The following is a 23,825-nucleotide window of genomic DNA, read 5'->3' on the forward strand; positions in this document are numbered from 1 at the left end:
GTTCCGTCACCCTCACTGAGAAGAAGTTTCTTCTCACATTTAAGTGGAATCTCTTGTGTTCCAGCTTGAACCCATTACCCCTTGTCTTACTGTTGGTTGTCACCGAGAAGAGCCTGGCTCCATCCTCGTGACACCCACCCTTTATATATTTATAAACATTGATGAGGTCACCTTCTCCAGAAAGCAGAATGTCCCAAGTGAGCTCTGCGCAGACACGACAGAACAAACCCGAGATGTATGTGCATCTTTAACATACATACATTCACGTGGACCCAGACATTACTCACGGACACAAAAAAACTTTTGGGGATCCACCGCTGGCTTCTTGGGGAGATGGTGGCTGCAAAGACACCCAGGCTGCCAGGAGGGGACAGGGGGACAGAAGAGCCACCTGAGGGACCAGCAATCACCTAAACGTGACCTCCACCAACCAGAGGTGTGTCCTGGCTGCGCTGGACCGTGGATGCTCAGCCCGCAGGAACGGAGGTTGCTCAAGTGTGGACACAGATGTGGGTTTTTCAGTTTTCCCCGAGGACCCTGGGGCCGAGGTCTCCACAGCTGCACACACACACAGCTGAGAACTCCTCCTCACCAAGAACAAAGACTCAATGCACAGCGTGCAAGACAGAACGCAGTAACGGGCACACCGAACCAAACCGGAGCGTAACGGCGGAGCCTTCCCACACTGTTTCCTTTGGTTTTGTCTGAAGTCCCAAAATGGGATGTGGACGCTGTGCTGATGGTGGTGCAGTGCCTACCGACGCGCCTCCATCTCTTCCCAATTTGGCACGTACGAGGGAGTGTTTGCGCTCCTGGATGCCACCAACAACCACATAACTGTGCTCCGACATGGTCAGCACAGCAAAGCAGGGAGGAAGCCCTGTCTGAGGAGGCAGTTCCCCTACAAAACGTTTGTCAAAGGGACAAGAGGTTTTAGCAACAGGGCTGGCTGGGTCACCTTGTGTACTCAAGTCACTTGCAGTCTGGCCCCTATTGCACCAAAACGCTCCCCTTTCGCACCCCAAGCAAAAAGGGAAACGGCGAAGTCTGCGGGTGAGGGAAGCGTGTGTGAACTGTGTGAGGAGCAGCTCCCACACCTCCTCCTTGTCCAGACTCTGAATTTCCAGAGTATAAACAGAGTGACTTCTATGTTTAGGCCATCATATCGGGCTCTTGCTGGCTGCTCTGGGAGCCCCACATTAAAGCACACGGCACGTTTTCACGTGGGTTAGATCAGCGCTGTCCAGCCCCAGTTTTCAGAGGAACTTTGGGCAGGCTTCTGTTGACTCCTGTGGCTTTTTTAATGGCGCAACCCTTCTCGAGGCAGCACCGCTTGCTGAGGACTCCTACGAGCTCGGTATGCGGTAATTCTCCATGCACTTGAGAGAAGCAAGGGGTCAGCAGGCTGCCCGTTCAGCAGAGGGGAGCGCAAAGCCCCAGGAAACTCACTGGTATCTGTGTTGTCGTAGAGCTGCTCTCGTCAAAGCTGAGGCTGGGAATGGGGAGCCCAGGCCCTGGCCCTGCAGGCCTGTTCTCAGCTACCAGCATCAACCCTGCAACTCCACAACCCCATTCCCAACCTTGCATCCCTGCTGAGGATCTTTTTGGATCTGCTTTCAACCCTTAAAAAGGGTTGGAGTCTACTCCAACCCTCAAAAACAAGAAACGGATTTTGAGATTTTGCCTAATGATTCCCTACCCTGCTTTCAGCTGGATCCATTCTGCTTCTGCAGAAATTCTTCAGCACCCCCTCCTCCCCTCCCTCCAAGTTCAACACCAGCTTTACAGACAGTTCTCCTGGGAGTAGAGCACCTCCACCGCTCCTCAGCACCAACCACACCGGGCTCTTCTTCCTAAAGCACCCGGAGCCCTACAGACCCACCACCACTCCGCTGGCAAAAGCGCTGGGCTTTCCGTATTTATTTCTCACATTTAATCAGTGCTTAATATTGCAAGAGGATGGCATGCAGTTCAAGCATTCTTTTAAGAGGTGGGCTGTGTGATTTTACATGGCGATACCTGAAGGGCTACAATAGGCTAAGAGCATCCACCCAATTCTATAGGGCACGGTTCTTAATGCTCATCTCTGGCATAACTACGGTTTTGCAAGGGGACAGTGACAGGAGACAGTAGCTGCAGCCAGTCTGTAGATGTTGCTTCAGAAAGCACAAAGATACGCAGGCTCCGTGTATGCACAAACACTGTGTCACTCTGCAGCCCCATAATACCCAAACCCAGAGGACAACCTTTGCTGCAGTGGCTGTCTGGGCCTTTAAGTCATGTTAGAATAAAATTCATGTGTCTTGAGCTGTTAAAGCTCTTTTCTCCTGGGCAGCAGAGTCTGCGCTCCCCTAAAGTCCATTCTCTTTTGGCAAAAAGGAAGAAGGACTCAAGCTGCAGGAATTAACATCTCTCTTCTGTACATGGTTTGGCTGATTCCAGGGTTGGCCAGTTTCCAGTCATGATGCCATTATATAATATTGCATAAATACCTATAGATCGGAGACTGCAGCGAGTGGAAGCTCCCCATACATCAAAGTCATTGTGGCACTGACCTCAAGGCTTCCATGAAACAGTGCTGTGAGGTTCAAAATCGTCCTGGGAGCTCCCATGGGTGTGCTGAAGATCCTGCCTTGGACATACACAACGAACAGATCAAAAAAAAAAAGGTGAGAACATGGAGTGGGTGTGTTTGGCAGGCATGGAAAAGGGCTAACGGCTCATCTTCTGCTTTGGGAGAGTTTGTATCATCAGCAAAGTGGCCTCAGTGTTAGCCCTGCACTAGTTTTGTTGCCGGGGCCCATAAGGATACTCAGAATTGGAACGGTAGCTCTATGAATAATCAGACTACAGAGGTGAAGCAAAACCTGACCAAAAATTCAGACTGGAAAAGACAACAGTGAAACGTAAGAGAGTTTAAAAACTATCACCTGTGTGAGATATACATTAAAACCAAACAAACAACAAACCCCAACCAAACGAAAACCCACAACACTGCAAGGACAAGTAACTTCCTTCTCTGGAAGAGGGGGGTTCTTCCATATTCCACACCAGGGATCTCACTGCGTCGACCTTTTAGGCAAGACAATCACAGAACGAGTAGCATGCGCAAATCCTCCCAAAGGACAACACGCTTCCTAGCACGACTGTCCCTGCAAGATCCCTACGCTTGGCCTCAACTACCAACACGTCTCTGTGCCTTTGGGCCTTGCAGGCAGGCAATGGAAAGATGCTATAGCACCGGTTACAAAATTCAATGCAGTTTTCAATGCATTAAGCCAACGGATTGTCGCCAAACTTGCCTTCCACGCAAGTTTTGCAAAGAGGGTAAAGCTACACTCCAGCTGCTTCTGTCCTCACGATGCTTTTTGCACTCACTCTTTGCCTGAGCTGTAGATCATCTGAACTGTGACACGTGTCAGGTCCATGTCCTCCGGGTACCGAATTTCTAGCTCGGTATTTGCTAGGTAGTGAATGCCGGTAAACTCTGAAAAATAGCGGCCGATGTCAGGGTGAGGGATCTCCCGAGGTTCAGAGTTATATTCCAGGTTCTCTGTTAGGAAAGGAAAGAAGTTATCACCACATGAAATGCCTGCTACAAGGCAATAAATCCTGCACCTCTCTCAAGTCTTGTTTCTGGCTCTAGAAACACCACCTGCTGCTAAGATTAAAAAAAAAAACCCAAAAACAACAATCCAGGAAACATGTACAGAGTATGCCAGTACAACTGCTCACAGAGCTGCATCTCCTAAGTGATGCTGACCCCGGCTACTGGTCGCACGAAAACTATTTTATGCCTGAGATCGCATTGTCTGACGTTGGGTTAGAGAAGGAGGACACTGTTGGTCACAAATCTTGGTTGTACGCACAGGGAGAAGCTGCTGTGCTGAGTTCTGATCCCTCAAGCACCATGAGAGATGAGTTTCCAGAAGGGATCCTTCTCAAACACTCCAAGGTGAGGGTGACTGCACAAGGTTGTCCTGGCAGAGGAGCCAAGTGTTTTCTTGCTGCTCTTCAACCACGTCAAGTCACCAGCCTGGTTTTCAAGCATGTCTCATACAGCAAAATTAACTTTTCTAAATCCAAACTTCCCAAAGCTAAGAGAAAGTCCCCAAGAAGAGCACATTCATTCTTTTCCCAGAGTGCCCCATTTCCTCCTCTGTACTAAAAGAGAACCTGATTAAGCACAAGAGTTAATCAACGCAGAAGCACTGGCATTAAAACATGAAGGTGACCCAGGCTGAGGGCCCCTTTGCTCCTGCAGTGTCTGTGTAAAGCAGCACGAGCGGGAGGCAGCCTGGCAGCAAATCACACGTGCGGGTGCCCTGCAGCGGTCCCCAAATGATGTCATTTTTTCCAGCACGGTGCCAGACACACAGGTAGAAACCAAAGCTACTGGCATCCCAAAGTCTGACTTATCTGCAAGGCAGGGCAGGCACAAGATGGGATGCAGAGAACATAATTCAGGAATAATTCACCTGTCAATCAAACTATTCAGTTCACTACAGGGAGCACATACAAGTCAATATAAATCCATATAGGCTCTTGGAAGCTGCCATATGTCGGTGTGTGCAGCCAAAAGCACGAGAGCTTTCTACACTTCACTGGGCTGGTGCAGCCCTACGGGCTTGCAAAGTACCTTTTCCGTATACTGCACCACTGCGGGAAAACAATTTGCACTCCAATCTGCTCTGCAGAAGCAGTGAGCTGTGTACAGAGGGAAAAACACAGACGAAAGAGAAGCTGGCAGGGGGGAAGAGACCGAGACAAGCAAGTTTGGCACAAGGTGAGGAGCCTGAGAAATATGCTGACTACAAGTTTTCGAACCACAGATATCTGGCCTGTGCTGCCACAAAGGAAAAAAAAAGAGTGGACAGGTAGATACCAAACTCACTGTATGAAATTGGTGTTTTGGCATTAGTTACAGCTCCACCTACAAATGTACATGAAGGACTCAAAGTGAGGTACGATTAACTATAAGCTTGGCGTTATTTCTGAGTTGGTTAGCTAAAGCTCTGCATGCAGATTTAAGATTCTTTCAGTAAAAAACTAATATTGCTTCCCCGGCGTCAGGTCACTAAGTTATGAAATAGTCCCTTTCCAAATGACCTGAGGATGTGTTTGAGAGGGAACACTCAGTAGCAAGGCAGCAAGATTTCAGCAAGCAAGGACAAACCGTTCAGTTTTCCCCAGCAATATCAAAACACTTGTTTGCCACAGGGATGATTGTGTCAACCTACAGCTTGGCTAAAACACTCTGTGCTCTGGAACCAACCAGCATTGTACTCGTTTATAAACAATTACACAAAAGATATGAGAGATGACTCAGCCCCAGAAGTGCCATGGCCAATTATCTGATTAGTTTTCACAGATGCGTATTCTAATTTCAACCCATGGCACACACAGACTTTTAGTTTTTTGAGACTTCAAGAAGCTAAGTACTGTTTAACATAAGCCATAAGGCTGAGCTCTGATATTCCCAGACCCCACTCCTAGACTGTGCTTTTGCAAGAAAGGTTGGACCAGATGATCCTCGAAATCCCTTCCAACCTGGTATTCTCCGATTCATCTTCTTTCACTACTGAATAGAAAGTAACACTCAGGATACTGAGAAACACCTGCACTTTAAACCTATAAAGACAGGAGTGTCCCCTCCTGTAAAACCACCTCTTGCTCACATGCACAGGACCAGGACGTGCTGGGGAACATCCCCTAGTGAAAGAGCTGAACTGCATTTTGTCCAGCATTTCACCTCCAGCAGCTTCTGCATGTTGTCTTAGCAAAACACAGTCGGGCTGTGCAGCTGCCCTGCCAGCTGGATGGGATGTCTCTGTGTCACAAGGAGAAGAACAAATACGAGGCAAAGAAACACTCTGTTTACAACAGATTGAGTTACGGACATATATGTATAAGTCTTTCTCCCCTTTTGAACCTCGCTTCAACATGTCTTGTATCTTAACCTCATATCCTGACCATCAGACACAAATTTCCTGTCTTACAGTGTGTTGCATAAAGAATGGGTGATAGCAATTTCACAAATGCAAAGAGGTTTAGAAGAGACTTTCACTTTTGTCCATTTTTTATGTGAGGTAGCACTAAAAGCCACGCTACCTGTTCTCTGGGAGCTTGGCATGTGCAGTCTCTTGATGAGAGAACCGTGCCCTGGCAAGCAAAGCCTGTGTGCTCCCCCACCAGATCCTATTTTGAGGTCCTGCCCAAAGCACACCTACAATTTCAACGAACGAGAGCTGCTGACAGAACTTCAGACTTCAGAAAAAGGTGAATTCTTTCAAAAGCAGCAATCATGGTTTACACCATAAAACCAATCACGTCCGAAGCACATTTCTTGGGCAAGAAGAGACTACACCAGAGTGGTCCTTGATGTTCATTCCTATCAGGCCATGAATTCAAGATCATTTTCCATCCTTACAGTTTATCGTTTAAGCATCCCTCCCTCCTAACATATTTCTAAACAGACAGCAAACACAGGAGACTCCTACTCACCTTGAGCAGCGTATCTGCAAGAGCCATCTTCCACCAGCACATTGTAGAAAGGCTGGTGGGGGCCATGGGAAAGGCTGTGGACGTTCATATTTCGAATCCATTCATGCCCCATCATGCAGGCGGGATCCCAGCCATAAATCACGCAGTTATAGCCATATCTAATTAAAAAAAATTGCACACCGAAGACTGTGAAAACTCCAGGGCCAGCTCTTTTTCCTCAAGATTAATAAAGCACAAACTGGATAGGAGCCTCCTGTCAGTTGGCACAAGGGGAGGACAAGAGGGAAAAAAAAAAACCAATTCAAAAAGATTGTGTGTATATGCATGTGTATTTTGAGGTGGTGGAGGGAAGCGACTAGGAGTGACTGCATAGATAGACAGGAACAAACAGCTGAGGACAAAGAAACCAAATATGAGCAAGAAAGGAGAATGGGAGAGACTGAAGTCAGCAACCAGGAGAAGATGAAACAAGAAACAGGTGGGGAAACAACCATCCTACTGTGTTGTGCAATTCCTTTTGAGCCCATCACATAGACGTGGTAATCCCAGTGCTGAACTCCCAGAAACAAAGCCATCGTTATTTTCAGATTGTTTATGCGATTAATCGCGAGGTATTATAACTGCCACTGCCGACACCCTTAAAATAGGCTCCAGATGTCTTGTTGAGTCGGAGAAGAGGCCAGAGCAGCACAGTGCTGGCATGTCACTCTGGCAGAGTAGTGCAGACAGGAACACAAAGCCTCTGTGCAGTGCAGGAAGGGGGGATAATAATAGCACAGGGAGAGATTAATAAGCTGTTTTAGGAATCTTACAATCTCTTTTGAAGTCGACTCTGTTCCACGGTCCCTCATTAACTGATTATTGATGTTTCTTCGAGAGCTCTGGGCTGTGGAAATTTTAGCTGTGTGATATGTGATGACTCAGACAAGTCACATCACAAACTCTTCTCTGCGAGCAAACAGCAGTGAACACACTCGCTCTCTCAAAGGACAGACAGAGCTGCTTCCGTTTTTCTACGAGGTACATGGCACAGATGCACGTGCCTGGCATTTTCCATTCCAGGTACCTCCTTGGCAGACAAAACCACATCTCGTTACTGTCAGAACAAACACTTCTGGCTAATGTGAGGAAGGTTTTGAAGAGCTCACCTCTTGTGTTTCATAATGAGCCCGATGGAAAAGCAGACGTCTTTGTGCTTCTCATCTGAACGGTACTTCACCTCAGGTCCCACCTCCTCTTTCCGGCGCTCAATATGCTCCAGGGTATGTTGAACCAAGTACCTGACGGCCCCATGCTGGGATGGGTCCAAAGCCTGAATATGCTGCAAGATGTCCAGAACCTTCAGCAACCAAACCAAAGAGACAGATTCAGAACAAGTCTCTAGAGCAGTCCGACACTTACAAATATATATTGTGTTAGTGCCCAGGCCTAGAGGTCTCCCACACGAGTTTTCCAGAGGACTGAGAACCTTTGCTCCAGTTACAGGCTCCCAAGGAGTTCTTCACACTTGCTCAGCCTGTAGAAACTGCAACCGGTCCTTTTCCATTTGTAAAGCTCCCTACTTCCAAGGAAGGGCAGTGTTGAGCAAAGTAACTCCCTAAAACTAAATCATACAAGTTAATTGCGTCACATTTTGTCGCACTGACGAGACCCTTTCAAGGTGTCTGAAATGTTAAGAGAAAACTGTTGCTAGTCTCCCAACATGCTGCTGTGAAGTGACTCCAGATGATTTCTGCTGTACTTGAGAACACATATTTTAGTTTAAAAGAGGTCCTCAGCACATCTGTGGGAGCTTGGCAGAGGAAAAATGGACCAGCACAGAAGGAAACGCAAATAACCTCTATGATGTTATACCATGAAATAGTGAACGAGACAGAGAGCCTGCTTGTCTCAGGATGACTAAAGAACACTAACGTGCTTTCAAAGCAGCAAAGCCTGTAGATCCAGAAAACCAGCCCAGCAACACCCTCTGGCACACCTTCTTTCCTGCGCTTAACAAAACTGTTGTCTAAACAGGTTAGGAAAAGTCAGATGCATCCGTCCCAACATCAAATACCCCAAGTGCTGCCACAGTTTTAAAAATCTGACACACCTTAGCACCTGGCAAAAGGATTTTCGCCTTGATCACACATGCTGGAAGTTTTGGTCAACCCTAAGTTCAGAGCAGCAGCAGAAGAGGAATAGAAATCTCAGGCGTGAGCATCAGCCAAGAGGTGAAGAAAATAAATTCAGAAAAAGAACAGGTGAGTAATTAGGCATGAGAAGAAGAACTACAGCTCAGGCTTCTCGGCTACCTTAATTCTCTGACAGGCACCTTAAGAAGGATGTGAAAATCCTGAAAAATCCCACAGAAAGGGGGACAGTGACCGCAGCTTCTTGGCAATTTAATTTACTGTTATTTGCAGACATTTAGGACGATATTCTGGGTAGCCTTGCTTGACTTTTAAGATTTTGTAACCACTTTCCGTAAATCTGTCAGACCTCTATTAAAACTAGTATCCCCTGTTCTGTCAGACACAGAGCGTTCTCCCTGACTAGCTACAAACCCACCCGATACCCTGGAATGACTGGGTGCATTATGAGGAGGCAATACTGAGAAGTCCAAATTTGCACATTTTCAGTGGACCCGGAATGTAAAACTCAGCCATGGGGCTGTATTATTTGTCTGAGGGGCTGCAAAATGCAAGTATGTAAAGCCTTGATGCTTTACAAACACATCACTGAGTGCCAGAAAGGAGAAGGAAGATCTTCCCGTGTTTCACTGAGCTGTCCCCTATTTACGTACAGTTGCCACTTCAGCTCAGCGAGTCCCCCCGTACACAATTTTTTAGTTTGTGCTTTTCTTTTTTTTCCTGTGGCAACCCTAAAATTTGCTGCCATAAGAAAGGAACAGCAAACTTATGTTCTTCAAAAGGAAGGCAGCTTGTAAGTCTTGGCACCTTCTTTCCCATTTTCCCAGGACAGAAGGACTCAAGTCGCTACGCTGAAGGCAACATTAAAAAAGAATCTCAAGGACAGGAATATTAAGTTGCTTTTTCACATGAGTCACTGCTTGTGTGGCTGAGGTTTTCTGAGAACAGTTTTGATCATATTTATAAAAGATAACTTCCTGCAAGTTTTCTGATAAGGTGATTGCTCCTTTTACACGAGTCCAGGAGGAGTTTTACCACCACTACCACAATCTAGGCGTAAACCAAAGAAAATGCCCCTAGAACTTATAGCTAGAAGTCCACAGTATCAGTTGCAAGACAAGCTGTCAGACTTGAGCAGTAAATCATAAATTATGACTCAGACTCGAGGGTGCTCACAAGTCTCCCCCAGGGCAAGCAAGAATCGTCCTCTTTTCCCTGCTTCATATACTACGAATTGATCCTCTGAAACACGATAACCCGTTTAATTGTGTTTATTACAGAAACAACTTGTGGCAGACTGTAATGCAAGCTGACGTAGTCTAAAAAAAAAAAAAGAAAAAAAAAAAAAATCAATAGACTTGTGTTAATAGCATTTAGCCTAACAGAAAACATACAATGAGTGGTGAGGTACCTTTTCTGGCCAGATTCCCAGGTGGAAGTATAACCTGGCCTGGAGCATCAGATGCTGCACGTTGTCCGGATACATGGCCAGGTACAGATCCAACGAGTCTCTCAAGAGTTGGTAAGACTGATCAGTGCTTTCCCTGCCAGGAAAAAAGAAGCACAATTTTAAGGCTAGCTTTTCAACCCCTATCCCCGGCACTCTGATTTACAGAGATAGTCACAAAAAATGATGCTACGAGGACAGGCGTGCTCATTCAATCAGAGTGACTCCGGCACTGACTGTCACTCGTCACACCCAACAGCCTGCTCAGGAGGAAAAACACGACACAACTGACCGTTGGGCTCTACCCTCCCATTTCACTGGTCTTCTACTTGGTCAAATAATCCTACACAGAGAATTCACTCTCCAAACCATTTTCTTTTGAAATCTTCTTTTGTTCCCCTAGCTTAATTCCACCTAGAGCAACCCTTTCACTCTGGGATTTCTTTTTATGGCTACTTGAGAAAGTGATTATCAGGGACATTAGAAAATAAAACCAGATTTTCTATAAGCCAACAGTAACTATGAAACTGCCAGCGGGTTGTGTTTACCAGATCATAACGAAGGTCTCAGCTCTTAAGGGAACAGTGGGCAGTCCCTATCAGCTTTTCCCAGAGAAATAAAACTATCCGTCCATTTGCTTGTGGGGAACTAGTTTTACTAGATATTCTTGTTTCCACACAATACTGCTGCAGGTGATTAAAAGCAACTAAATGCAACGTGACATCCAGAATTTTCACAATCCCCTGGGGCGACTGACACCTTTTTAAAGCGCTCATTCAGTATCAGACACACAGACACTCTCCTTACAGGCCACTCTACTCAACTCACCGCTTGCCAAGGTTTAAGAGATTTCCCACCATCCGCTGCAAGACCTCTTTGGAAGTCACCACTCCATAGAACTCTTCTGTCACATGGTGGCCAATAAGGTACTCGCACTCCTTCACCGTCAGCTGCTTCCCCTTCCCAAAGGCATCGATGTAGGTGTAGTCAAAAATATCTGTGCTTCTAATGAATCAACACAGAAACGAAATTGTGAACAACACAAAACCTAAATTGTGATGGTGGGTCTCGTGGTAAAGCACGATTACCTACTTCTGTTCTTCCTTCAGCACTCTCAAGCTTGTTTTTAAAAGAAGTGTCATTCATACCTCAGCTCCCTCCCAAAAAGAGATCACCTGCCACCTTCTCTCTCCTCCTAGCTGCTTCTGCAGGCAAAAATATGTTTTTTTCCTTCAGATATTTTCAGGTTTGCTGCATCTACTGCTAGATTATATTACGACACTGCACCAGAAAGTGTAACACAGCCCACGCGTACGGCATCTGAAGCCTAGTGCCAAAATAGGTACGTGCAGACAAAGCCATCGACCTCAACTGGACTGCTGATGTCATTCACAAAATAGATTTCTGTAAACTGATCATGATCTGGTCAAAGATGTATCCTGCACTGACTCAGAGAATTAAATGAATGTATGAAACAACAGCAATGGTCTCTAGCTACTGTTCTGTACGAACGGTCATATGAAATCAGCACCTTTTATCTTATTTTCAGTTTTCCATTATTTTCTTCAATAAGAGAAACATTCCCTCATGTTTCCTATTATTTCACACTCAAAATCTGTTCTCATTCATCATCAGGAGAGCTGAGTTCTGGGAAAACTTCTTCAGAGATCTGATCTTGTCTTCCATATAGGTTATAATTACAGATGGAAAATAATTAAACATTCTGGTATACATCTGGAGCTGTAAATGCTTTCTGGCTTCTATTACTGTGGACACAACTTCAAAATTCAGTAGATCACTTACCCTTCTTTTCCTTGACACCATCGCAGTAGAAAATGGCTCGGGAAGTTGACAGGTTCAAGTTTGACTCCCAGCTGCCTGGCAATTGTTAAATAAAGCACAGACAAACTGATGGGAATTCCTGTCCTGCGGATCAAAACCTGGAGGATAAGAATGTGATAAAAACACGTGGGATATTAAGAAAAACATGAACCCCTAAGGTTCGATTTCACAAATGAAAAATACTGTGTGCTAATGTGCTGCCATCCAGCAGGACCTGGACAGGCTGGAGAGTTGGGTGGGGAAAAATTTAATGAAATATAACAAGGGCAAGTGTAGAGTCTTACATCTGGGCAGGAACAACCCCAGGTTCTAGTATAAGTCAGGAATGACCTGTTGGAGAGCAGTGTAGGGGAAAGGGACCTGGGGGTCCTGGGGGACAGCAGGATGACCATGAGCCAGCACTGGGCCCTTGTGGCCAGGAAGGCCAATGGGACCTGGGGTGGATTAGAAGGGCGGTGGTCAGTAGGTCAGAGAGGTTCTCCTGCCCCTCTGCTCTGCCCTGGTGAGACCACATCTGGAATATTGTGTCCAGTGCTGGGCCCCTCAGTTCCAGAAGGACAGGGAACTGCTGGAGAGAGTCCAGCGCAGCCATGAAGATGCTGAAGGGAGTGGAGCATCTCCCATGTGAGGAAAGGCTGAGGGAGCTGGGGCTCTTGAGCTTGGAGGAGACTGAGGGGTGACTCATTCATGGTGATCAATATGGAAAGGGTGAGTGTCATAAGGATGGAGCCAGGCTCTTCTCGGTGACAACCAATGACAGGACAAGGGGCAATGGGTACAAACTGGAACACAGGAGGTTCCATTTAAATACGAGAAGGAACTCCTTCCCAGTGAGGGTGACGGAGCCTAACCCAGGCTGCCCAGGGAGGTTGTGGAGTCTCCTTCTCTGCAGACATTCCAACCCGCCTGGACACCTTCCTGTGTAACCTCATCTGGGTGTTCCTGCTCCGGCGGGGGATTGGACTGGATGAGCTTTCGAGGTCTCTTCCAATCCCTGACATTCTGGGATTCTGTGATACACCAACTTGAGAGAATATGCACCAAATGATGACATCATATTGACTTACAGCAAGTTGTTCTTCAGAGACAAATATTTGTCTGACTACATCTGGATGAATAAATACTACAAATAGAATGTCTCAAGCCTGGCAGACCCTCCCTTTTTCCCCGCCATACACATACCTGGTGAATGTATGAATTCAGGGAATTATAGTAATCCAGCTCGTTCCCTTTGTATTTTAACTGCTCATACAGGACGCAATTCATAGCATCAAGCACCTGCCGCTGAAGCTCCACTTCTGGAATCAGGACCTCTCCTAAAAACACACGCAAAGAAATACAGACTGAGAAAACAAGTGTTCTTAACATTTGTGGAATTAACCTTTTAGCAAAATTCTTCATATGGGCTAAGAACATAAGAGACCCATCTCAATTCAGATTCAGCGCTGCCCCGCTTCCTTCTGTGGCTGGAGGACTTGATCCCCTGTCTCACAGCTCTGCTACACACATCGAGACTCAACTTCAGAGACAAATGGGAACAAAAAAAAGAAGAACTCCCCTCCCAGTCCTTTTTGCCAAAACAACATCAGACAGACAGGCAACCTTGGGCTATTTCGTTCCTGTGACTTAACAAATGGCTATTTCCTGAGCGATGCTTTAAGTAAATGTCAGAATACGCTTGCCAGGGGATAAAGAACGACAGCTCTTTAAGCAGCAATAATTCAACAGCTGTTTCATCTTGTCTGCCTGTATTGAGACTTACAGAAATGCTCTGCAGCAAAACATGTATTTCTGTACAGTACCTGCCTTGGAAGCCAAGCTGGGGTGCCTTGGATTTTTTGTCCGCAAGACTTTGCGTACTTTATCTGTGATATCATCCACCTGCGCCTGGACACTTTTTAAGCAGATGTCTGACAGTGGGTTACAGTACTGGTCAATTAACACAGCACCTGGAAAAAACAAACTATATAAGAAACAGGACTTCAGTTTTTTTTCTTTGCTTAGTTTTATCTGTTCTAAATTCTAGGCATGCAGCAAGCAATTGCAGCAGAACACAAGAGCTTTCTTTTTAAAATTTATCACATAAAATGCAAAGAATAAGCTGACACAATACCAATTAAATCCAGTATTCACCTCTCCACCATCTTGAAAAGATTTGTACATTGAGCAGGTATTCTGCTAAACCAAGCTTAACCATCCAGCTCTCCAGTCCCACTGCATCTCTTGGCATCCTCCCAACTTACAATAATTTTTATTCAGAGCCTGAAACAACCTCAACTTCACTTCTGATTTCTTCCTGACATATCCTCCATAGCTATCATTCTTGCTCATCATTCTATCTACCACTACATTCATCTTTCTCTTCCACACCTGCTCTCCATCTTCATGTCAAAAGCCCGCTATAACAGAACAGATTTTCATTTTTCTTCTGCCCAAGCCTCTTCTGTCAAACTTTTGCAGAAAAAAAATAGCCCTTTCTCAGAATCTTCTCCTTGTCATCTCATCACCATCGCTTTTTCCAAAGCCTCCCTATTGTTCACCCTTTGGAATCAAGTGTATCCACTTGCAGGATCTTTGCCTGGATCATACCTCTTCCAGCTTCCTACACTGCTTTGTCAGCCCGTTTGTGACAGGCCTGATCAAGGATTTCAGCAGGACTCCAAGTCACGTCTTCTTCCCCCAGTGCTCTCCATGCTGAGCAGGTGAAGTTTCCCAACAGACTACCTGTTGGTGCTCTCACAGTACCTCCATGGCAGACAAATGCATGTATTTGTGACCCACGTGATTAAGTCACACAATTAACTGTCTCAGTTGTTTCCAGAAAAAGCCACTTTTGACTTTTCCTTCTTGCCTTAACACAGTCCTTTCTTCAAAGTCTATTGCCACTAACGAGAACCAGTTTTGGTGTTAGAGACTCCTTTGTGTGACATTTTTGAGGTATATACCAAGAGTAAGGGACTCTTCTACATACACCCGCAGCTTTCAATCCACTCAGAAGACCATCTTCTCCATCGGAAGCTTGAAGAAGAGAACAAACTCCCAGACTGAGGACACAAATTGCAGAAAAGCCTTCTCTTTCTTCATATCAGGCGCCTTCTCATCATGACACTGGACATTTCTCTGTTGCTCTTCAGCTCACCTGTCTGTGTGTAATTATTCAAGCATACAGCACTGACACAATCTAATGGAATCCTGACATTCTGAAGCAACACTGTGCAACTATGGCAAGATTTGAAGGATTTCAGGCACATTAAAAATCCAAACTTAATTCAGAGTTGTCCAAGCGCTAGTTGAAATACAATCAAGGAAGGCTCTTTCCAAATAAAACAATGACAGAAAGCTGTCATTAAGTGTTTTACATGGGACTTCTGCCAAAGACTTACCCTCCAAAAATGACTGCCGATCAGTCGGGCGTTGAAGATACTCCTTCAGGTTTTTTAATATATTCTGTTGCCGTAGGAAGTATAGAATTTTCTTTGCATAGTACTTCCAGGTGAGTCCTTTCCTGCACATTGAAACACAAAAAGCTGTATTGCCCTAAAAAAGCACTTTAAGGGTGAACATTTGATTTCACTTTTCCAGTGAATACATGTTTACAATTCAGATTGTTGCTTTTCTAAACAAGTCTGACAACACCACTATCACAGAAGAGTCAACCAAAAACGTAAATGTTAAGAGGAAACTCATAAAAAACCCCCCCACAATATAAGACACTTGCAAAACATTGCTCCTATCATTTCCAATTTCTATCCTATCACCAATATATAATTTTGAGAAGACATAGTATCATGTGAAACAACACAGGTTGTAATTAAAGTAGCTCAGGAATATCTGGTTAAAATCCTATACTTCATTCTTAAAACGTTAGCCTCTGTTTGACTGGTTCCCTCCAAAAAAAAAAAATCAAACTATCCTCTCACCATTAAAAAGAAAATTGATGAGGACACAAATGTAGGTCCAATAGTATTCAAAAGAATAAAAAAAATCCCCATAGGAAAAACACCTCTGCTGCTCTGCAAAGGCAGGAACAGATCAACAGCTGGTCTGTAGATTACACAGCCCAAAACCTTACAGCTTTTATATTAAAGCCTCTTCTCTTTCTAAATTAACAAGTGAAGGAGAGTGCCCAAGAAGAAGCAATAGAGCTGGTTATTATCCAGGTAAGTTTGAAAAGGTCACCTGAATATGACAGACCAACTTTCTTCAGAAAAAAAACCTTCTTCCCTGCTTACATTTCCTCTCCTCCAGACTGCAGGTAAAAATCAGCCTTCTCCATCCTGCTGGACAGGAGAACAATCAAACCTCATCACATTTATCCTCTTCCAATAAATTGGGATGCTCAATAGGGACAACTGCTTTATCAAGATACCTTCCAGGGAAATGATTTAGCCTAATGCTCCCGAGCAGTAATGATGACAGCTTCATCAGGGTGTACTTAGCATCAATTCTGCTTTATCGGGAGGCATTTGGCCGGTGCAAAGGCTCAAAAGCTTTTTATCCAGTTGTCCAATGGGAGATGTTCAGTCCCAGTTCAAATAAAGGAAATAATAAAATGGATGTGAAAAACGCAAAAATGAGATGATTGTCATTACAGTTATGGGTTTTTTTCAAGCTCTCCTAACAGCCCCTTTAATCAAGGCTATTAGACTCCATTAAGAGCAATCTATTACTGCTTTGTAGCACAGCAAAATCAGCATGGTTTATATGCCACCAGCAGAAAAACCTTCAATTAAAGCAGTGACTTATCTTGCCCAGTGTTAACCGTGGTGATGAGAATACCTAGGCAGATGCGAACCAGAAGTTTTATTTACCTGCTTGGCATTTCACCTGTCTGAATAACTTACAGAACTGCAAATTTTGCAGTGGCTGAATTAAACTCAATTGCTTATTTGGGGACAAAAATTGTACCCACCTATAGAGCTAAGAAAAGCAGTAAGAGGGGGGAAGGAAAAGAAAAAAGTCTGTAATTTCATGATACATGCACTCAAGGTGACAATCCTCAGGGAGTATTCCTGCTTTACTCCAGTGCTGTGGCCTCATCCAGCAAATCAGTTCAGCAAACTGATCCAGATTTAAATAGAAAAGGAATGGGAGGATGGGAACTTCTTAAGCAAAAACTACAACAGAGAAGGGGGCACGTGGAACATGTCCCTAGTGATGGCATGAAGTAGCAAGGAAACAAGTAACAAACCACAACACAAAGCCAGAGGACCTTCTTCTTGTCGAACTTAATTTTTTTCCCGTAATTAAACACACAGCAATATTTCTCAGCCTTGGTAAGCCTGGGGATGTTGTTTTACGAGCGACAAAAGGACAGAAGCTGAGGGCAGGCGTTCACCACAGTGCCATTCTCCTTTAACTGGTGAAAGGGGCAAAATCTCTTCCATTTCTAACCCCTCTCTTTCTTACCTTCCTTCCATGTTAAGGATACACATCAGCTCATCCTCAAAAAAATGGCTTGGGCACCCGAGAGTCTCAATGTCACTGAATCCATCACAGGGGACCTGTCAAACCAGACAATGAATTATGCAGAGCCCAACAGATTCTTCCCAAAAGAACATAATCACAGAATATCATAAAAAGTCTCAAACCCAATTTTGTTCTAAATTTTAAAATTTATCTAAGATCTTAAAAATGCCCAGCTCACCAAATACTCATAGTCTCTACTCCATGGATTTACTGCAATTTGAGCTAAATACAACAGCGTCCGGGACTCCTCCAGTGGGTGTATGGACCACCCCAAGCGTACCAGATCTTATGCAGGCTGGGCACAAACTGAAAATAATTTTAAGGTGGAATCAACTGTGGTTGACTGAACCTGTACATATGCTCCTCGGTGTAGCAAACTGCTCCTGAGGAAAGAAATGAAGGACCAGAAGCCTTTGTTTCAGCCTGAAACTTACACTTAGAAACCTCACCTGATGAAGCAATGATGACAAGTGCTAACCCACAGTTACCAATGTGTTGCTAGAACAGTATTTTTTGAAACAACTTTCTTCGAACTGTAAGAAATATTCCCGCTTTCAAGCTTGTCAGTATAGGACATGGGCTAACAGAGGAAAAAGCAATTCCCATTATGCTGTATCTTAGTGGACATTCCACAGGATCTCATGGAATTAGATTGAAAATCTCTTCCCCTCAGTTCTAAGTAGGGAATCAAGCTGCGGTTTCCAGCCCCACAGGAGATGATCCTCATTCTTAGGCCTTTGGGTATTGCTGACTGGTCTCTCAGTCTTTGCACATGTGATTAAAACAGTAGGAAACCAGGAGCCTCTCCCCCGGTTATTAATGCCCTGACACACATTTCTCCATGGTCAAATGTCCGACTGATGTAGCTACAGTGGAACAATTCAAAAAGAACAGCTAAGAGAGACGCAGCTCCAAACACCCTACTGGCCCCACAGCCTTTTTCTCCAGGGGTGCAAACCCAGGTGCCAGCCCCTGGTTAAAACCTGATAAGATTTCAACACAGGTCTCCTATGTCTTAGGGGAATTCTCTACTGGACCACAACATATTCACGAAGGAGTTACAGAGGGGTAGCCCTTTAGTGGCTCTTGTGTGAACTTTTTAGACCAGCCAAAGCTACAGGCAGCATTAATTCCTATTATTTCACAAAATTTCAGGCTGACTCAAACTGTACGGCTAGCCAAAACCCACAGCCACCGACTAAGCAAACAGACAATGAAATAACTGTTGATCCTCATGCACGTTAGTCTCTCTGAGAGACTAGATTTCCACCTTATTCACGCTGAATGCAAAAGCATCTTGATGCCATGGTTGCGTAAAGAACTTAAATAATATACTTTACAATTCACTGAACCTATTGCGTCTTGGTCCTGTTTTCAAATGACTTCTGCCAACTCGCAGAACGTATCCTTGCACAAGGCCTGCACCAAGATAAATTCATAGGCTGCGGTATGTGTAAACAAGCCATCGGTCCCTCAGAAGTTCCCAGAGCCAGATCTGAACACGCAGCAACAAGCAAAGAGCTTTTAAAGCTGCAGCAGCAACAGCTGAATGTTGCGTGTAGTTTGCACCTTTGGATTTTGAACTGTCTCTCTTTTTGGCTGGTGCTCTAGCATTTCCACACAAAGTGAGGAAACAGGAATTTTCTGACTGGTAGTTGAAAAGATGTGAAGAAAGAGGAAAAACAAACTAATAAAAAATACTAAACAAGTAGTTGGGCTGTTGCACATACATAGAGATGACTTACATGTTCTGAAAAGAACCTTTTGGAGAATGATGCTACAATTCTCTGGGCTTCTAGACCAGCGTTGTGCCGTGCTTTGTACTCTTCAAGCCAGCTGACACTGTCTGTGTGGCTGTAATACTTCAGCAGTGACGGCCACCTACAGAAGACACCAGTGAAAAGGTTCATGAAAATTTCAACATCACTGAGAACCTCCAGAACTGTCTAACGCATATTGTAACCATGTGAGTCGAAGAGCTGAGACACAGCCAAGACACAGCACAACTTTAAACGTAGTTGTATAAATTAATCCAGTGACTGACTCAAGCAACAAAGCATAAATCCGATGGATTTCACCTGCGTATTTATTGTTATTTAGCTGTAAGCTCTCCTGAAGTCTTCCAACAGGAAGCCTTCAAAGGCTCAAAGGTATTTCAATATCTAAATACCCTAAACACTTGAGATTTCCTCTACAGCTTTGTAAGAGGGGCAGAGGTATCACATTAGCAGAAGAGATGCAGAGTTTTATAATAAAAAAGCTTGCCATTCTGAAGATATATCACATTTAAGCTAACCTGTCATCTAACAGACTGAGAATTCACTGTCCTGTGTTCTTCCTACTGCCTTGGGGGTCTAATTAAAAGGATGCACAAAACCGAGCTCCCTCTATTGCCTTCGCTGGTGGCAACATCTACTGGAGGAAAACAGAATTCTGAACTGACACTGTGACAGCTAAATGCTTTTGCAGGTCATTTTTAATGCAAGAAATAATTATTTTTAAAAAAACTCAAGCCTTTATTGTAAAGGAAAGCTGTACCTGCTTTATTGAGTCTAAAAATCCAAAAGCTAAAACACCCTCTACAGTTTACTAAGAAGCGTTTCAAGTGAAAACCTGCAAGTATTATTTTGGGGACTATTAGCAGCAGCATCTTTTCTATTAAAGTGAGCACGTGGTGCTACAACACAGCCTTGTGCAATAAAATCCGAGCCAGCGCAGCAATATCCACGACGGTTCTGAAGACACCGAGATCATTCGTGCCTGAAACACGAAGAAGAATCAGCACAGATGGAAATATTTTGGACAGCTTGGGAAAGCAAGCTGAGAGAAAAGTCTCTTGTAATTTACAGAGGGGTCCGTTTCACATTTTGCAATTCTGTTAATTATTACTGGTTTTTACAAAACATTTTCCTTCAGGTACATGGATTGCCTTAGGTTCTTTTCAGGTTATAAATACTTCATAGATACATATATGTACTTTTATATATCTTTATAAATAGAGGGAACACCAAATGTTTAAATCACTAGTTCTGTATAAAAATTGTTACCAACTGACCAAAATGCAGAGTTTTGTCCACCCACACACGGATGATACTTTACTACCAGTTAATAATAAAACTCCACTGCAATTGCAGTTACAAAATAATGTCAAAGACTAACCCAGTAACTTCACATCACATAACAACCGCTCTCCTGATGGATCCCTGTCCGCTCATCTACCGCTGAAACGCAGCCACGTCGTACTAACGATTACAATCATTTATTTTAGGATGAGAACTAATAATTTCTTGGGTTGAAATTATACCGAAAATTTTAGGACGATAAAGCGCAATTACTCACAATGGAATCCAGCCAGGACGACAAGGTCAATGTGGAAACTCCTGCCAAAGGTTCTGTTATCAAAGACGGAGAGGACGGCAGCGCATGCTAATCACCTACCACACTCCATTTCAGCTGTTGGATCTCAACCATTTTTAAACTTTCAGGTTCACTTCAGAAATTAAGAGCCACTGAATCGGTGAAAGGATCTGGCTAGCCGTCCCGAGCCATAATTCGGTGAATTGAGGAGGGTGCAACTGTCCAGCAGTCTTTTTCAACCGTGAAAAGAGAATCATTCTCTCAATTGAGCTATACTAAATTTTAGAAGCCAACTGGCGATTAGAGAAAGCAATATTGCTACTTTTTCTGTGCCAAAACACAGACAAAACCAGGTAGCAGATGAGCGTCCTCTATTCTAGACAGGTTGGCAGCCCCAGTGAAGAAGTGGCATTTATAGAACTGTTGAAACCAGCATAGCATAAGCAATACAACACTCGCACTTTATTTCCAGCTAAAGTATTGATAGGTTCCCTGGTTACAACACAGCTCTGCCCTCACCATGTACCCTGTGACAGCCTCTGGGGGAAACTAAACCCACAAGCAGCAAAAAATCCATCCAAATGATTTTGGTTGCTGCGGAAATAACTCTCCCAAAAGCACCACAAATAAAACACCGCTGCAGAGTATTAGTCCTGGGACAGGACAAGTCTCAGCGGTTACTTTGGAAGCTGCCAGCTATAGCTGCCTACCTTTGTGCAGCCGGGGAGGTCAATCCACAACTCCACTGTGCGTGTGGCTCTATGTCTGTGACACAGACACCAGGTTGGATATGGGATGATCCACAGGCCCAGCTGTGGAAGGATTGATTTTCCCCGAGTGACAAGGCTCAGCCTGATCCCAGCCCATGGAATTCAGGAGGGGAAGCAGCCCGGCAGCAGTCCCTGCGGGGAAGGACACCTGCATCTCCTCACCCCTTAGACACACAGCAAAAAGTCGCAGGGTTCATCCAGCCCATGGTTCAGATGGGCTATCAGGAAACATTTCTTCCCCAAAGGGCTGTGGGGCATTGGAACAGGCTGCCCAGGGCAGTGCTGGAGTCACCATCCCTGGAGGGGTTGGACAGACGGAGATGAGGTTCTCAGGGACACGGGGCAGTGCCAGGGCTGGGTAACAGTCGGACTCGATCTTCAGGGTCTTTTCCAACCAAAATGATTCTGTGAGGGGTTCAGCACGCACCTTGTGAAGCCGAGGAGGCAAAGATGGGGTGTGTGGGGGGCACTTCACCACCCCAGGCCCTCCCAGGCCCTTGCACCGAGGGCCCTGTCCCCGGTGCCCCCTGAGCCCCACGGGCAGGCCCGGCCTGCGCTGACAAGGCCCGCCCGGCCCCGGGGCCCGCGGGGCGCTGAGGAGACCCCGGCCACCCATCGCCCGCCTTCCCCGAGCCGCGTCCAGCCAGCGCAGCCCCGCGGCGGGCCGGGCCGGGCCGGGCCGGGCGGCGGTGCCCACCTGAGGCGGAAGCGCTCCCGCCACACCTTCCCGCGGGGCTGGCACGCCTCCCGCAGCCGGCGGCAGGTGCACGACACCCGCCCGATGTCGGCGGCTCCCAGCACGTCGCAGCAGAGGATCAGCTCCAGCAGCTCCCCCGGCAGGTCCGTCAGGCCCATCCCGTCGGGCTCGGGCCCCCCCGCCGCCGGGCCCGGGCTCTCCGCCGCCGCCATCTTGGCTGTTTACCTGCCCGCGGGAGGGGTTAGGGAGCGTCTGCCGCTTCCGGCGCACGGAGGCGGAGGAACGGCCCGGGGAGCGTGTGCCAAGTGCCGCCGCGCCGCAAAGCGCAGAACGGAGCGAAGCGGCGCTCTCCCCCATGCAGGCGCTAGGGAGCGTCTGACAAGTGTCGCGGCGCAGGGCGGAGCGCGCCGCCTCTCCCGCTCATAGCGGCGGCGGGGCCTAGGGAGCGTCTGCAAAGTTCCTATCCGCCGAGGGGCGCTGTCAGCCCCAGGGGCGGTGCGGGGATCCTTAGTGTCTCCAAACGGCGTCTGCTCCCCCGGCCCCCGATAGAGCTGGGCGGTCAGGTAGAGACCAGGGCCGGCCCCGCGTCCAGGGGAGGCTGCAGGGAGCCAGGGGTGTGCGAGTGGTTTGTGCCTGTCTGCCCTGGGCTGGCAGGGCCTGGGGCGGCTGAGGTGAAATGCAGTGAAACGCTGCCGCCACGTCTGTGGTGACACCTGAGGTGCCACCTCAGTGTCAGCAGGAGCACCTGAGGTAGCGCCACCGCCACGTCTGTGGCAGCACCTGAAGTAACGCTGCCGCCATGGCTTTGGTAGCACCCGAGGTAGTGCCACTGCCATGTCAGCAGCAGCACCTGAGGTATCACGGCCACCATCTATGTGGCAGCACCTGAGGTGACACCAGTGCCGTGTCTGAGGTGACACCAGTGCCATGTCTGAGGTGACATCAGTGCCATGTCTGAGGTGACACCGCTGCCATGTCTGAGGTGACATCAGTGCCATGTCTGAGGTGACACTGCTGCCATGTCTGAGGTGACACCGCTGCCGTGTCTGAGGTGACATCGGTGCCATGTCTGAGGTGACACCGCTGCCATGTCTGAGGTGACATCGGTGCCATGTCTGAGGTGACACTGCTGCCGTGTCTGAGGTGACACCGCTGCTGTGTCTGAGGTGACACTGCTGCCACATCTGAGGTGACACTGCTGCCATGTCTGAGGTGACACCGGTGCCGTGTCTGAGGTGACACTGCTGCCATGTCTGAGGTGACACCACTGCCATGGCTCAGGTAACACCACCGCAGTGACCAAGGTGACACTGCTGCTGTGTCTGAGGTGACACCGCTGCCATGTCTGAGGTAACACCACTGCCATGTCTGAGGTGACACCACTGCCAGGTCTGAGGTAACAACATGGTTATGTCTGAGGTGACACTGCTGCCATGTCTGAGGTGACACCACTGCCATGTCTGAGATAACAACATGGTTATGTCTGAGGTGACACCGCTGCCATGTCTGAGGTGACACCGGTGCCGTGTCTGAGGTGACACTGTTGCCATGTCTGAGGTGACACCGCTGCCATGTCTGAGGTGACACCGGTGCCGTGTCTGAGGTGA

The 23,825-nt window shown here is 46.4% G+C and overlaps 1 protein-coding gene across 4 annotated transcripts; it reads right to left on the minus strand.

The window, feature by feature from the left end:
* Nucleotides 1-60: 60 nt before the first annotated feature.
* FBXO21 (F-box protein 21) lies at nucleotides 61-22,443 on the minus strand. 4 transcript variants are annotated; one of them, XM_065646538.1, is made up of 13 exons: nucleotides 22,219-22,443; nucleotides 19,140-19,275; nucleotides 17,335-17,429; nucleotides 15,309-15,430; nucleotides 13,728-13,874; nucleotides 13,108-13,241; nucleotides 11,887-12,023; nucleotides 10,912-11,088; nucleotides 10,048-10,180; nucleotides 7,653-7,843; nucleotides 6,505-6,662; nucleotides 3,379-3,553; nucleotides 61-2,628 (listed from the first exon to the last, which is right to left on the minus strand). In XM_065646538.1, exons 1-13 carry the CDS (start codon nucleotides 22,428-22,430, stop codon nucleotides 2,493-2,495), a joined length of 1,953 nt encoding a protein of 650 aa, XP_065502610.1. In that variant the 5' UTR covers nucleotides 22,431-22,443; the 3' UTR covers nucleotides 61-2,492. The 4 variants fall into 4 exon arrangements, 3 of the variants coding, with proteins under 3 accessions (XP_065502610.1, XP_065502611.1, XP_065502612.1); XM_065646539.1 differs by having other exon boundaries at nucleotides 61-2,632; XM_065646540.1 differs by lacking the exon at nucleotides 61-2,628 and having other exon boundaries at nucleotides 2,901-3,553.
* Between the last annotated feature and the right edge of the window lie 1,382 nt (nucleotides 22,444-23,825).

This window comes from Caloenas nicobarica, chromosome 16 (assembly GCF_036013445.1).
Source record: "Caloenas nicobarica isolate bCalNic1 chromosome 16, bCalNic1.hap1, whole genome shotgun sequence".
Lineage (NCBI taxonomy): Eukaryota > Metazoa > Chordata > Aves > Columbiformes > Columbidae > Caloenas > Caloenas nicobarica.